Consider the following 16,009-nt stretch of genomic DNA (forward strand, 5'->3'; position numbering starts at 1 on the left):
CACGTCCTAACACGAGCTGGTGGGAAGGACCGAGTGAAAGACATGTAGTTGGATGCTTGTCAGTTGTTGTGTTGTCGCCAGTGCACAGTATAAGTAGTCTGCCAATAATAGGTGTGTGTAAAGCTGTCCAAGGTTAAGCATATATCCGCCATATATAAATCGCCAATAGCTTTGGACATTATTGCCCTTGCAATAAGTCTTCTCAACATTGGCTAAGAGAAGGTAAATTCGTTATAAAAATGTGGCTCCCTTAGCAGGGAACGGTTAAGATTTCACCTGCTTCCATTTTCACTTCTTGAGGGACTTAAGCCTTTGAATTTGGGTCATCTTCCAATGATCCAAGCTTTCTACAGGAGAAAGGAAACAAATCAAACCTTTGATGATGTGGCTCAATGGCTTTTAACATGAATGGTCACCATGACCTTGTACAATCCAATGGGTTGAAATATTCAATCCAAGAGTGTTCTCGAGCATCCCCATCCAGGGGGTTTATTATCAAATAAATGGGATGGGTCCATTGAATGAAACCTCCGGTGTCTTTTAATGCATGTGACCCTCAAGTACTTGTCCTCTTCCCAGCGTGGGACCCCCACAAAACATCTCATTAAGGACGATATGCAACAAAAGCTATGTAGGACCTACCGTGATGATTGTGTGACATTCATTCATTACATTTGATGTGTAGGCTCATTTTAAGATGTTAGCCCAAAAAATTAGGTTGATGGGGGACTTGAATGGGTCACAACAAGAAAAACAGTGAGAACGGTCTCCCACATTTCCCTTCCTTCTCTGTGTCACTTCCATGTAGCTTCAACCTTTCCTGCCTTTCATTCATTTTTCTCTTCTCCTTGGAATCTATTTCTTTTATCTATCTTCTCCTTGCTCTGCATGCGTTGCACTTGCTCCACCCCTTGTCAGCATAAGAGGCATGTTGGAGTACATCCTGATGAATTGTTGGGGATAGGCCGGCACTTTGTTGGGGAGCGGATTAGCAGTTACCTTAGTGGGTGTTACCCTAATCGTGTAGGGCCACCTTGATGTATTTGTTGTATATCCATGTCGTCCATCTGTTTTTCTATTTTATTTTAGAATGCGATCCTGAACTATAAGAAGATCCAAATCTCAGGTGGACCATACTAGTAGAAACAGTGATGAATGACCATTAAAAACTTTTTGTGGGCCACAAAAGTTTTGGATCAAGCTGATCTTTGTATTTAACCTTCATCCAGGTTTTCTTGACATTATGAACATGTTGGATGGCAAATGAATTACAAATACCTTACGATGGGCCCTTTGGAATTTTTAATGGTGAGGCATTCAATCACCACTGTTTCCTGTGGTGTGGTCCATCTAAGATTTGCATCTGCTTAGTTTTTGTGACCAGGAGAAACGGATGGACAGCGTGGATATATGACACATCATCGAGGTGGGCCCCAAGGTAAGGGTAATCCCCACTAGGCTATTAGTCGGGTAAGACCTAATCCGCTCCCTTATTGGATCTGTGGTCATATTTCAATGATACAAACCGTTTAGATGATACTTGTACATATAATGCAATATATATTGCTATCATCCATGAACCATGCAGCTAAATGCAACTAAGATGCAATTTAGCAAAATACCATTACATACAATTGAATCGAAATACCAAAGGAGAACTTGAAATTACAATTGAATTGAAATACCAACTGGAGCACTTGAAAGACCATATACTGGTTTCTATTCCAAGTAGGAACTAGAATTGCTACCTGAAAAGTGGGGCAAGACTCCCATCACTTACTAGTTAGGATCATGGGATCAACGTGATTCTTGAGAGTTGCCTGCGAGCAAATGTGGGGCCATGGATGGATGGTCTGAATGTTACCTTAAGTGTAACCGATGCATATTGTCTTTTTCCTTGCCATTTATTTGATGGTTACGATTGTCCAATCAAATTGATTGTCGTGAGGCACAGTAATCAAAGGCGGGGCTTACTTGATCAAATCTCTGAATTGATGACTTAACCTTTTCTAGTAGGATTGATTTAGACTATCCATTTTCTTGGCCATTGATTTAATGGATACAATTGTCCGATCAACGCGAGTGTTATGGTAATCAAAGGTCACCTCACTGATAGATGGTTCATATTGATGATCAAACCCTATGAAGAGTAACTGGTTTGGTTCTTTTGCGCTTGACGGGTTGGTTGGGACTGTCATATTAGATTGTTTTTCGGCAAGGGAAATCATAGGTGGGGGCTCTGCATTAAGGATCATCCAGATCAATATCAAACCCTTTTCTAGCACAATCAATGGAGACCATTCCCTTACTCAAACCACTGATCAAATGGTTAGGATTGTTCCATCAAATTTATTCTTGAGAGTGCAATCAATCAAAGATGGGTTCAATATTATTAATGATCTAGGATAATGCTTAGGTTTTCTAGTATAATTTTTGTAGATTGCTTCCTTCTTTTTTTTGGCCTTTCAGAAGACAGAACTGACCAACCAAAGTGATTCTTGAGAGGCTTGGGCAATCAAAGGTAGGTATATGATCCACAGTGTATATGGATGACTGGATATTTTCTAGTACATAAATCTTGACTGTGCATTTTGAGACCATCGATGGGATGGTTACAATCCTAAAAACTATCTGAGGTTGAGAAATAAATTCGATAAGCCAAATTTCATTTGAAGTGGACCTGCCAAAGACCAGCTTGGAAACCAGATTCCAATTTGGTAACAAGCTCGCCAAACAAACTAGATAAATCCGCAATCTACTTTTTCAGTAGTGGTTGTGAAAATGAAATTTGAAACTCATATATAGTTTGATGGAAATGTGCCACCAACTGCTACCGACGCCTTTGGACTTCAAATTACAATTACATGACTTTTAAGTTGGATTTGGAAGGAATATAATTTCAATTTGAGGGCCACTTCTGCTCTTTGTATACTAGGGAACATCATTATTGTCTGAGGTTGACACAGCACCATCTCTTTTGGCTGAAAGACAAAATAACACCCTCCCTAATGCATTTTCCCAAATAACACCTTTTATTTTCCAAATATGGTCAAAAACCACCCTGCCATTAACTTTTGTATGGAAAAGCTAGTCATAGTTAGATTAGCAAAATATCTTTAGAAAATGACAATATTATCCCTCTCCCAAATCTCTAGAACCCCAATACTAACCTTAACCTGTCCTCGCCTTTCTCCCAAACTCTAAGCCCAACCCTATCCTACCCTCTCCCAAACCCTAACCTGAAACCAAACTAGGGGCAAGAAGGTCTTTTTCATGGTCAACAGTCAATTGTAATGGCAGTGACATGGTTCGTAACGTTTCGTTGAAGGATGTTAACTGCATTATAATGGCAATGACATGGTTCACGACATTTCGTTGAAGGATGTTACCCACAAGGTGGTTTTTGACTGAGAATGGAAAACAGGAAAGGATAATTCGGGAATATGCAAAAGGGTGGGTGTTATTTGTCTTTTGGCCAAAAAGGAGGGTGGTATATGTCAAACCGTCATTTTTTTTTATCACCTCCACTTGATTAATCCGGATGTTTGCAATTTAGTTCACTAGTGCATCCAAACACATCAAAATTTGACAGTAGGAAGCTTCCAAAGTTGTAACTCACGAATTTAGGGATATAGCATCCAAAACATTATTAAGAAAAAAGGGGCAAATGGCATTATCAGTATGCAAGCATATTTCTTGTGTTTGGGTAGGTTGGTTGCACCAAAATTTTATGAAATTTCAGATATGTCTTGAATTGGTGAAATTTCATGATATTTGGTGCAACCAAATGCAGGCAAGAAAAGAAAAGGAAAGGAAAGGAAAGGAAAAAGAAAAAGGAAAAGTAAAAGAAAAGAAAAGAAAAGAAAAGAGCTTGGATTTCGTCTCCTTTACAAGGATCTGATAACTAGAATGTTGTACAACTGGATGAGAGGGGTATTCCTTCATACTACACATACCCATTGTCATCACAGCTCAACTCTTGCAAACCTTTACAAAAGTGGATAGATTATTATAGCATGAACTTAGTAATAAATACCTCAATGTTCTCTTGCCTTCAACAATGCTTTTTGTTGTGAAAGAATGCTTGCCTCAAAGAAATCCTAAAATCAAATGAGAATAGATCTATAGTTAGTGTGCCTGATGAGCCGACAAGATGGGGTTGATCCTAGAAATGAATTGGTGCAAAAATTTCTCTTCAAGAAGCATTAACAAAAAACCCAGTAAATATCTTGCTATATTCGGACAGAATCTGGCCAAAGAGGCCATGAAATAAGTAATAGAGAACGACTCTAGTATAAATTATGGATAAGCAAAAACTTCCCTACACATCAATATCAAAAAACAAATGTCTCATGTCCCTTGTATATCCTGCCAACACTAATCCTTCATTCATGTCATTCAACAATAGATAAATCTCCGTGATCCGAGGATGTGAAGTATCTCCTGCAATGAATTCATGAACTGTACCATTTATTTCAATCGAACTACACCCAGGAATCTTCACTATGCCCTTGCCTTTCATCATCTCCCTCATCTCCATAGCACTCTCCCATCTCTCTGTTGCACCATATATGTTAGACAAAAGCACGTAAGAGCTTGTGTCGTGGGGCTCCAAATCAATTAGGTGTTTTGCTGCCTGCTCCCCAATCTCGATGTTGCCATGGTTTCTAGACGCACTAAGGAGGGCCCTCCAAATAACATCATTTGGTCTCATGGGCATGTCCAACACTAGTTCTTTTGCCTCTTCCAAATGGCCCGCACGGCTGAGAAGGTCAACCATACAACCATAGTGCTGAATCTTGGGTGTTATCCTATATTTAAGCCTCATAAGCTTGAAGCAACGGCGACCCTCACATACTAAACCTGCATGACTACACGCACTTAAAACACCTATGAAAGTTATATCATCAGGTTCTATCACCAGGCGTTGCATTTCCTCAAACAAGCAAAGAGCTTGCTCAGCACATCCATGCAATGCAAGCCCAGATATCATTGAATTCCAATGATCTATGGTTTTATGAGTGATGCCATTGAAGACTCCAAGAGCAATATCCACATGTCCGCACTTGGAGTACATGTCTATGAGGGCAACTCCAATCGTGCTGTCCAAAGAAAAATTGTTCCTATTGATGTAGGTATGAATCCATCTACCTTGAACAAAAAGGCCCAAGTCGGCTATTGCAGAAAGAACAATTGCCAGAGTAGAGGCATCAGGATTCTCTCCAACCATCTGCATGCGGTGAAAGAGATTAATGGCTTCCTTAGAATAGCCATTCTGATTGTAGCCAGCAATCATCACATTCCAAGTGATGACATCCCTATAGGGCATAGCTTCAAACAACTCCTGCGCATCTTTCATGCACCCAAGTCTAACGTACCCATCAATCAGAATATTCCAAGAGAACATATCCCGAAATTGCATTTCATCAAACCATTCGCGTGCATCTTCTATTCTCCCACATTTAACATAAGCATAAAGCATAACATTCCACGAGGTCATGTTCTTCTGGGGCATCAGCTCAAACAGCATGAGCGCAGCTTTAATATCGCCGCACTTGGCATATCCATCGATCATAGAGTTCCAAGTGATCAAGCTCTTATGAGGCATTTTCTCGAACAAGCAATGAGCAATTCCCATATTGCCATGCTTTACGTACGCATCAATCATTGTAGTCCAGGTAACTGCATCCCTCAGTGACATCTCATCAAATAACTCCCTCACCACTCTCACATTCCCACATTTAGTGTACCCACAAATCATACTATTCCACGACACGACATCCCTAGCAGGCATTGCGTCAAACAACGTCCGTGCATCATCAACCCGCCCACATTTTGAAAGCCCATCAATCATGACATTCCAAGAGAACAAATCCCGACCTGGCATTCGATCAAACAGCTGGCAGGCAGCTTCAACATTCGCATCTTTCACATATCCATCGATCATATTATTCCAACAGAAGACGTTCTTATATGGCACCGAATCGAACGAAGCCCGCGCAGCATCGATTCTCTGACATTTTGCATACATATAAATGACAGAACACTCCACAAACACGTCCACCTGGTATGGGCTCTTCAAAATCCGACCGTGGATTTGCTCCCCTTCAGTAATCGCGGCCACGTTAGCACACGCTTTCAGCACGAAAGGGAATGTGAATTTGTCAGGCAAGACCCCATTTTTCGACATCCTGCAGTACACATGTATGGCTTCCCAAGGGTCAGATCTCTGCTCATAACCTCTAATAACAGAATTCCACAAGAAGGAGTTGGGTTCTTGGGCATGATTCAAAAGTAGGGGGGCGTGTTGTAAATTTTCCGGGCTTGAATGTAAACAAAAGGAGGCTGTTTTGGTCAGAGCGAGAGAATCTTTGAAAAGCCCAACAACGATCATCTGCGAAAGAAGGCAGTTGAATTCCGTTAGGGTTTTGCATTTGGGTAGCAGAGATAGGCATTTTGAAATCGAGTTTCGCGCCAGATTTCTAGTGCAATGGCATCTTTGCATACAGACCGTCTGTTTTGGGGACGCGGATTAGCTACTGAACTCGACAGCAGCAAGTCTCGCTACTGAAGTGACGTCACCACGTTCTATGGGACCCACCATGATATATGTGTTGTATCCACACCGTCCATACATTTGGAGAGATCATTTAAGGCATGATACAAAGAATGAGGCAGATCCAAAGCTCAAGTGGACCCACAACAGAAAACAGTGTGGATTAAACGCTTACCATTAAAAACTTCTTTGGGCCAGAGAAGTTTTCTATCAAGCTGATATTTGTGTTTTCCCTTGTTCCATGTCTGTGTTAACTTATAAACAGCTTGGATCTCAAATAAGCATTATGGTGGGCCCTAAGAAGTTTTCAACGGTAGGCATCATTGTCTCATTGTTTTATGGTGGGATCCACTTGAAATTTGGATCTGCCTCATTCTTTGGCTCATACCATAAAATGATCTCTCCAAATGGATAGACGGTGTGGATATAACACATACATCATGGTGGGGGCCCAAAGAATGTGGTGACGTCACTTCAGTCTCTAAGCTCAGTAGCTAACTCGCGTCCCTGCTTTAGAGTCGTCTGGCACCTTCAATTTGAAATTCCGAACTTTAATTATTTATTGTCTATTTCTGAGTTCCTTGGCTCCTTTGATTTGAAATCCAACTTAAAATAAGTTTGGACTTTTAACTAACTATCAGCTGGGTGGCAGGCGTTGACAAATAACCCCTGAGCCAAGTGGGTCACAGACACTTTCACGGCAAAGATGGACCAAAGAAGGCTCAATCAGAGGCAGAAATGATCCCGATCGTTAGAACCCTAAATCAGTCCTATTTGGCAAATTAGGATGAGTTTTTTGACATATTATATATGATTTTGCGTAGAGAACCTACTTAAGCCAACCAACCCACTATGCCAGGTTTCCCACGCTGGATTCGCGAGATTCCATCAGATCAACGGGCAAAGCCGAACTTCTGACTAAGTTTTCTATGGAGGCATTGCTTGTGCTTTTGGGCATCTTGCATGCAGACCATCTGTTTTAGAGTTGTTTGGCAACTTTGATTTGGAATCTAATTTGAGATTCCTCTATACTTTAAACTGACTACCAGTTGGGTGGGAACGGGCAAATCACCTCGGCCAGCTCTTTGAGCCAAGCCCAGATTCTAACTAGGTTTAGATGGTGGCTCTTGGGTTTTTGGGCATCTTGAATATAGACCATTTGTTTTGAAAGTCGTTTAGCACTTTCCATTTAGAATCTAACTTGAGAATCTTTTGGACTTCAAATTGGCTATCAGCTGAGGCAATGAGTAAATTGCCCCAAAAAGCTCCATGAACCAAGTCCAAATTCTAACTATGTTTGGATAGTAGCCCTTTCTTGGGCTTTTGGGCATCTTGCATGTAGACCATATGATTTGGAGTCGTTTAGCACCTTCGATTTGGAATTTAACTTAAGAATCCTTTGGGCTTTAAACTAGCTATCAATTGGGTGGGACAAATCACCCCAACTAGCTCAATAAGTCAAGCCCAGATTTGACGCGGGGAAGGATGTGAGGTCGAGCGCTGTCTTCCTCAAGGGATAACTGTTCCAAATCTATGGAACTTCTCTAGGCTCTTCATAAATACTTTTCAAATTTTTTTTAAAAAAACAAGTAAAATAAAAATAAATTCTATAAAATTCCTAATTTGATTGATGAATGAAATAAATGAGTCCACAACCCTTTAAATAGGGATATTAAGCTATCGGAGAATTTTTGGAATCAAACTACAACTAAAATTCTTAGAAATCGTGACTTACTATATATAGACGATCGTGATGTTTATTAGTGCACATGGTTTTCGGCTAAAAATAGTGTCCTATTTGGCTGAACTATAATGTTCTCCTAATTATTATAAGCACTTTTCATGTTGGGCGCAACTCCTAAAGCCCAACGAATGAAGAGTTATACTCAAACTAAAACTTACTATAAATAGTAAAAACGTAGATAAAACGGGATTTCAACTGTCGATCTGACGGTATTTTGCAAATTTGGTGTGGGTAATCCAGCACGGGTTGGGTGGCTAAAGTAGCTCGTCCTACCCTAAAATCATATATGGTACGTCCAACAACTTATTCTAGTTTGTGAGATATGTCCATTTTGAGTTCTGACGGTCAGATCACTTCCGCTTGCAATCAGGCCTCTTTTGGTCCATCTTGGCTATGAAACTGTCCGCGACCCGCTCTACATCAAGATTCTAACTAGGTTAAGATGGTAGGCTTTGCTTAAGCTTTTGAGCATCTTGCATGTAGATCATATGTTTAGAAGTTGTATGGCTCCTTTAATTTGGAATCTAACTCAAGAATCCTCAGGACTTTAAATTGGCCATCAGCTGGGTGGCAACAAGCACCCTAGATTTCGACTACATACAGATGGTAGGCCTTGCTTCGGGTTTTGGGCATCTTACACATAGACCATCTATTTTCGAATCGTTAGGCACTTTCGAATTAGAATCTAACTTAAAAATCCTGAGGATTTTTAACTGGCCATCAGCTGGGTGGCAGCGGGCAAATCACCCCAATCAGTTCTATAAGCCAAGAGTAGATTCGTTCACATGGTAGGCCTTGCTCCGGCCTTTGGGCCGGGACATATCATTTTCATGGTTGAATTAACTTGATTTTTTGGGCATCCAATTTTCACAGTTGGACAACCCTGACGATTAGTTTTTGCTTTTCCACACGCATGCACACGCTCACGCCGTAGTGGGATTTCACCCCGCCTATGGGCACTCGAACCCTTGACCAGGTGTTGAAACTCCCGAGAGTCTGCCACCGGAGCAAGAGTAAGGACCAGTTGGACGATTAGTTATGTGTGAACATTTCTCTTTTCTAAAAGTCTATTTCTTTGTGAATGCATGGCCCACCTGATCAACGGATAAACCATGATTAAATCATCCAAATAGGCCCTGGGATGTGGTGGGCCCGGAAATGGTTTAGGACTGAATTTTGGAGCTAGTCGGGCCGGACCAACTGGGTCAGACCTATTCAAAATATTTGCCTGGCCCATTGGCAGCCAAACATCCAAAGCCCAATCTGTTTGGACTATGAGGTAATAAAAAAAGAAAGAAAAAGAAAAACCACCTGAAAGTGGGCATAGATTACATTTGACCCGCCAGTACTCACGTGGCTACCCATCAGTGTTGTGGGCCCTACCATGATGTCTGTGTTTTATCCACGCACTCCATCCATTTTGCCATGAGCATGAATTTTGATCTTCTGCTTGCCTTAAATGTTTATTGCATTGTAATTTGGCCACATTATCATAGATTTCATTTAATGCGGTAGGGTTGACAATGTTAGTGATGATGTGGACCAATTGCAATGCAGGAAAACGGAAAAAGCTTGTTTGTGGCAAACAAAAAATTTAGATTCTTAGAGCATCAGCTCAAAAATAATAAAAGATCCAAATCTCAAGTGGACTACACGGAAAAAAAGTAGCAGCAGCGTTCCCACCATTAAAAAATTACTAAGGCCCATTGTAATGTTTATTTACCATTCAACTTGTTGATTAAGTCACATGGACCCCAGATGAAAGGAAAACACAAATATCAACTTGATCCAAAACTTTTGTGTCCCCGAAGTAGTTTTAATGGCGGGCATTTAATCACCACTGTTTCCTTTGGTTTGGTCCACTTAAGATTTAGATCTATTCCTTTCTTTAGCTCATGCACTAAAATGATTTAGAAAATAGATAAAATACATACATCATGGTGGAGCCCACAGAGCACCTATCAATAGCGACATCAATGCTGACAGGGTCAGCATGCGCTGGGAGTACGACAGCGACAACTTATCCTTCAAAGTGGGTGAGAACCCTAACTGTGGGGCCCACTGTGATGATGTATGTGACTAAATTCTCACTGTCCATCCATATTGAAAGTCCATTTTAAGGCACAAAAGGAAGTAGATTCAAATCTCAGATAGACAATAGTATAAAAAGCTGTGATAATTGACCATTAAAAACTTTTTGTGGGCTCAAAAGCTTTGGATTAAACTGATATTTGTGCCTTCTCTTCGTCCCGTCATTGTGACCTTATCAACAGGTTGGATGGCAAATAAACATTCCCGTGTAATCCATAATGTTTTTAACGTTGAGGATTCAACATGAGTGTCAATAGGCTGGGCTGCATCTGCAATTGGACGCACATTGTTAGCAACCTTGGTGGTGTGTTCACATGGCAACGTTATGTCGGCCCCTGATGTATGTGTTATATGGACACTGTCCATCCATTTTGTGAGATTATTTTAAGACGTGTGGCAAAAAATGAAACAGATCCAAAGCTCAAGTGGACCATACTACAAAGCAGGGGACAATGACAACCACTGAAGTCTTCTTAGGGCCCATGTTTGTTTTCCATCTAACTTGATCATAAGGTCTCACATATCAAGAGGGAAATCAATAACTATCAGCTTATCCAAAACTTCTGTAGCCCTAATAGGTTCTCAGTGGTAGGTGTTCAATCCCCACTACTTTCCGTGGTGTGATCCATTTAGACGTTGAATCAACCGCAATTTTTGGTCATGCATTAAAATAATCTAAAAAAATGAATGAACGGTGTGAATGTAACACATACATCATGGTGGGGCTGATAGAACTTTGCCATGGCAATACACCACCGAGGTCACGCATGTTGAAACTTGTGGTTTTTGAAAAATTCAAAAATATTTACAAATATTGGGATATGATTTTTAGAAAATGAAAAGTAAGGTGTGTGCTTTTGTCCCATATCAGAAATAAAAAGAGAAAAAGCATAATTTATATATGGAGGTATGTATGGTATTCTTACTTGGAGCTTTGGAGATTGAGACATTCGGGTTGTGTGTTTCAGTGCATTGCACTTTGCACGAGCGCGTGTGTTAGGGCTAGGGCTTAGGTGTGGGCATGGACAGTGTAGCTGTAGCGACGCACTTTGCACTTCGCATGTGCACCTAGCAGCCTTAAAAGGAACAACGATTCGAAAACCGACAAGTTATGATGATCCAATGATTAGTTCTTTCGACCTGACGACCAGAAACGGCTTAAATTAATTATTAACGGTCAGAAATGTTTTTCAAACGTTTTGAACTATTAATGGCCACTTAGCAACGGTCTACTCCCTAGTGCCTATATAAACTGAATCATTATAGTCCAAAATCTAATCACCTCCAACAGATCTCTTCTCATCTATCAGATCCTCCATATAACATCATAGAATACTGTAAACACGTCTTGTGTTTATATCTGCAAGAATATCCGCTGCATTGAATTGTACGTAAGTGGACTTTTCATATCCAAATTAACTTGTCTTATTCTGGAATCAATTCACCTGTCACCCATCAACAATTGATAAGGAGGTGAATCCATTTTAAGGTCAGCATAAGTTTCACGCATGATGAAATGATAATAATTAACTTTATTTTATTTCTTATTTTTCGGTATTTCCAACGCAATTTTCCAGCAAGACAATCCGCAGCCCCTGAAAAGTTGCATGAAAAAGGCATCCTATTGAACAACAGGTATCTCCTAGCCTGGAAAGGGGCGTATCCACCGTTGAAATCTAACCAGGTCCCACTTGTACTAGCTCGAAGCATCTTAATACCATAACTTTTGATCACACGCGTGAAGAACTATGAACATTTACGCACAATCACATACGCTGGATTTGTGAGATTCCATCGGATGGACGGTCAAGGCCCAACTTCTGACTAGGTTTTCTATGGAGGCGTTGCTTGGGCTTTTGAGCATCTTGCATGTAGACCATCTGTTTTAGAGTTATTTGGCAACTTTGATTTGGAATCTAATTTGAGAATCCTTTGTACTTTAAACTGATTATCAGTTGGGTGGCAACGGGCAAATCACCTCGGCCAGCTCTTTGAGCCAAGCCCAGATTCTAACTAGGTTTAGATGATAGCTCTTGGGTTTTTGGGCATCTTGCATATAGACCATTTGTTTTGAAAGTCATTTAGCACCTTCGATTTAGAATCTAACTTAAGAATCTTTAAGACTTTAAATTGGCTATCAGCTGAGTGGCAATGAGCAAGTTGCCCCAACCAGCTCCATGAACCAAGTCCAAATTCTAACTAGGTTGATAGTAGCCCTTTCTTGGGCTTTTGCGCATCTTGCATGTGGACCATATGTTTCGGAGTCATTTCGCACCTTCGATTTGGAATCTTACTTAAGAATCCTTAGAGCTTTAAACTAGCTATCAATTGGGTGGGGGCAAATCACCCCAACTAGCTCAATGAGTCGGGCCTAGATTTGACGTAGGGAAGGATGTGAGATCGAGCACTGTCTTCCTCAAGGGGATAATTGTTCTGAATCCAGAAAACTTCTTTGGACTTCTCACTGAGACTTCTTGAATCCACGAAAAAAAAAACAAGCAAAATAGAAATAAATTCTATAAAATTAATAATTTGATTGATGAATGAAACAAACGAGTTCACAACCCTTTAAATAGAGATATTAAGTCACATGAGAAGTTTCGAAATCAAATTATAACTAAAACTCCTATAAATCGTGACTTATTATAAATAGTAAACTTATTATTTATAGACGTTTGTGATGTCTACTACTGCGTATGGTTTTTGGCCAAAAATATTAATTGTCCTATTTGGCTAAACCATAATGTTCTCCTAATTATTCTAAAGCACTTTCATGTTGGGCTCAACTACTAAACCCCAACGGATGAAGAGTTATATTCAAATTAAAACTTACTATAAATAGTAAAAACGAAAATAAAATGGGATTTTAACCATCGATCTAATGGTATTTGGGGTGGCTAAAGTAGCTCTTCCTACCCCAAAGTCACATATGGTATGTCCGATTGCTCATTCCGGTTTGCTAGATACATCCATTTTCAGTTATGGGAGTTGGGATCACTTCTGCTTGCGATCAGGCCTCTTCTGGTCCATCTTGGCTATGAAACTGTCCATGACCCGCTCTACATCATGATTCTAACTAGGTTAAGATGGTAGGCTTTGCTTAAGCTTCTAAGCATCTCGCATGTAGATCACATGTTTAGAAGTTGTTTGGCTCCTTTAATTTGGAATCTAACTTAAGAATCCTCAGGACTTTAAATTGGCTATCAGTTGGGTGGCAACAAGCAAATTGCCCAACCAGCTATGAGCCAACCCTAGATTTTGACCACATTCAGATGGTAGGTCTTGCTTGGGCTTTTGGGCATCTTAAACATAGACCATCCGTTAGGCACTTTCGATTTGGAACCTAACTTAAAAATCCTGAGGATTTTAAACTGGCCATCAGCTGGGTGGCAGCAGGCAAATCAACCCAATCAGTTCTATGAGCTAAGCCTAGATTCTAACTAGGTTCACATGGTAGCAGGCCTTGCTTCGGCCTTTGGGCATCTTGTATGCAAATGGTTGGTTTTAGGTTCATTCCTCACTTTAGATTTAGAAATCTTGAAAAATAAATAAGTAAATCTTCATATTGGGACATCTCATTTTCATGTTTGAATTGACTTGATTTTTTGGACATCCCATTTTCATAGTGGTGCAACCCTATTGGACAAGTGATATGTGGTGTAAACATAATGGTGGCTCTGCACATCAATTAGTTGTGTGTGAACATTTTTCTTTTCTAGAAGTCTTTTTCTTTCTGAATGCATGGCCCACCGGATCAACGGATAAACCATCATTAAGTCATCCAAATAGGCCCTGTGATGTGGTGGGCCAGGAAATGGTTTATTACTGAATTTTGAGCTAGTTGGGCTGGACCAACTGGGTCAGACCTATTCACAATATTTGCCCAGCCCATTGCCCGCCCAACATCCAATGCCCAGTCTGTATGGACTTTGAAGTAATAAAAAAAGAAAGAAAAAAGAAAACCCCTTAAAAGTGGACATGGATTACATTTGACTCGCCAATACCGACGTGGCTACCAATAGTGTTGTGGGCCCTACCATGATGTATGTGTTTTACCTACGTTGTTCATCCATTTTGCCATATCATTTTGAGCATGAATTTGGATCTTCTGCTTACTTTAAACAGAAAAAAAGTTGTGTGTTGCGTTATAATTGGGCCACATCGTTATAGATTTCATTTAACGCGGCACTGCGGACAATGTCACTGACGATGCAAGAAAATAGAAAAAATTTGTTTGTGACAAGCAGAAAATCTAAATAATTAGAGCATCAGCTCAAAAATAAAGCGGATCCAAATCTCAAGTGGACTACATGGAAAAAAAAAAAAGAAGAAGCAGCGATTGAACGCCCACCATTAAAAAATTACTAAGGCCCATTGTAATGTTTATTTACCATTCAACTTGTTGATTAAGTCACATGGACCCCCGGATGAAAGGAAAACACAAATATCAACTTGATCCAAAACTTTTGTGTCCCCGAAGTAGTTTTAATGGCGGACGTTTAATCACCACTGTTTCCTTTGGTTTGGTCCACTTAAGATTTAGATCTATCCCTTTTTTTAGCTCATACACTTAAATGATTTCGAAAATAGATAAAATACATACACCATGGTGGAGCCCACAAAGCACCTATCAATAGCGACATCAATGCTGACAGCGTCAGCATGCGCTGGGAGCGCGACAGCGACAACTTATCCTTCAAAGTGGGTGAGAACCCTAACTGTGGGGCCCACTGTGATGATGTATGCGACTAAATTCTCACTGTCCATCCATATTGAAAGCCCATTTTAAGGCATAAAAGGAAGTAGATTCAACTCTCAGATAGACAATAGTATAAAAAACTGTGATAATTGACCATTAAAAACTTTTTGTGAGCTCAAAAGCTTTGGATTAAACTGATATTTGTGCCTTCTCTTCATCTCGTCTTTGTGACCTTATCAACAGGTTGGATGGAAAATAAACATTCTGGTGTAATCCATAATGTTTTTAACGTTGAGGATTCAACATGAGTGTCAATAGGCCGGGCTCGCCTGCAATTGGACGCACATTGTTACCAACCTTGGTGGTGTGTTCACATGGCAAAGTTCTGTTGGCTCCTGATGTATGTGTTATATGGACACTGTTCATCCATTTTGCGAGATTATTTTAAGACGTGAAACAGATCCAAAGCTTAAGTGGACCATGCTACTAAGCAGGGGACAATGACAACCACTGAAGTCTTCTTAGGGCCCAATGATGTTTGTTTTCCATCTAACTTGTTCATAAGGTCTCACATATCAAGAGGGAAATCAATTACTATCAGCTTATGCAAAACTTCTGTAGCCCTAATAGGTTCTCAGTGGTAGGTGTTCAATCCCCACTACTTCCCGTGGTGTGATCCATTTAGACGTTGAATCAACCTCAATTTTTGGTCATGCATTAAGATAATCTAAAAAAATGAATGAATGGTGTGGATGCATGGTGGGGCCGACGGAACTTTGCCATGGCAATACACCACCAAGGTCACGGATGTTGAAACTCATGGTTTTTAAAAAATTCAAAAATATTTGCAAATATCGGGATACGCTTTTTAGAAAATGAAAAGCGCGGCATATGATTTCGTCCCATGTCAGAAATAAAA

General features: G+C 40.3%; 1 protein-coding gene across 1 annotated transcript; it reads right to left on the minus strand.

Annotated features, from left to right (window-relative positions):
• Nucleotides 1–4,321: 4,321 nt before the first annotated feature.
• LOC131228182 (pentatricopeptide repeat-containing protein At2g45350, chloroplastic-like) lies at nt 4,322–6,394 on the minus strand. Its single transcript, XM_058224042.1, has one exon. The coding sequence runs from the start codon at nt 6,392–6,394 to the stop codon at nt 4,322–4,324; it is 2,073 nt and encodes a 690-aa protein (XP_058080025.1).
• Between the last annotated feature and the right edge of the window lie 9,615 nt (nt 6,395–16,009).

Source organism: Magnolia sinica, chromosome 2 (genome assembly GCF_029962835.1).
Source record: "Magnolia sinica isolate HGM2019 chromosome 2, MsV1, whole genome shotgun sequence".
Lineage (NCBI taxonomy): Eukaryota > Viridiplantae > Streptophyta > Magnoliopsida > Magnoliales > Magnoliaceae > Magnolia > Magnolia sinica.

What these genes read in the sequence shown, in the direction of transcription:
- LOC131228182 (XM_058224042.1), bottom strand. Translation starts at nt 6,394, where the DNA reads ATGATCGTTGTTGGGCTTTTCAAAGATTCTCTCGCTCTGACCAAAACA.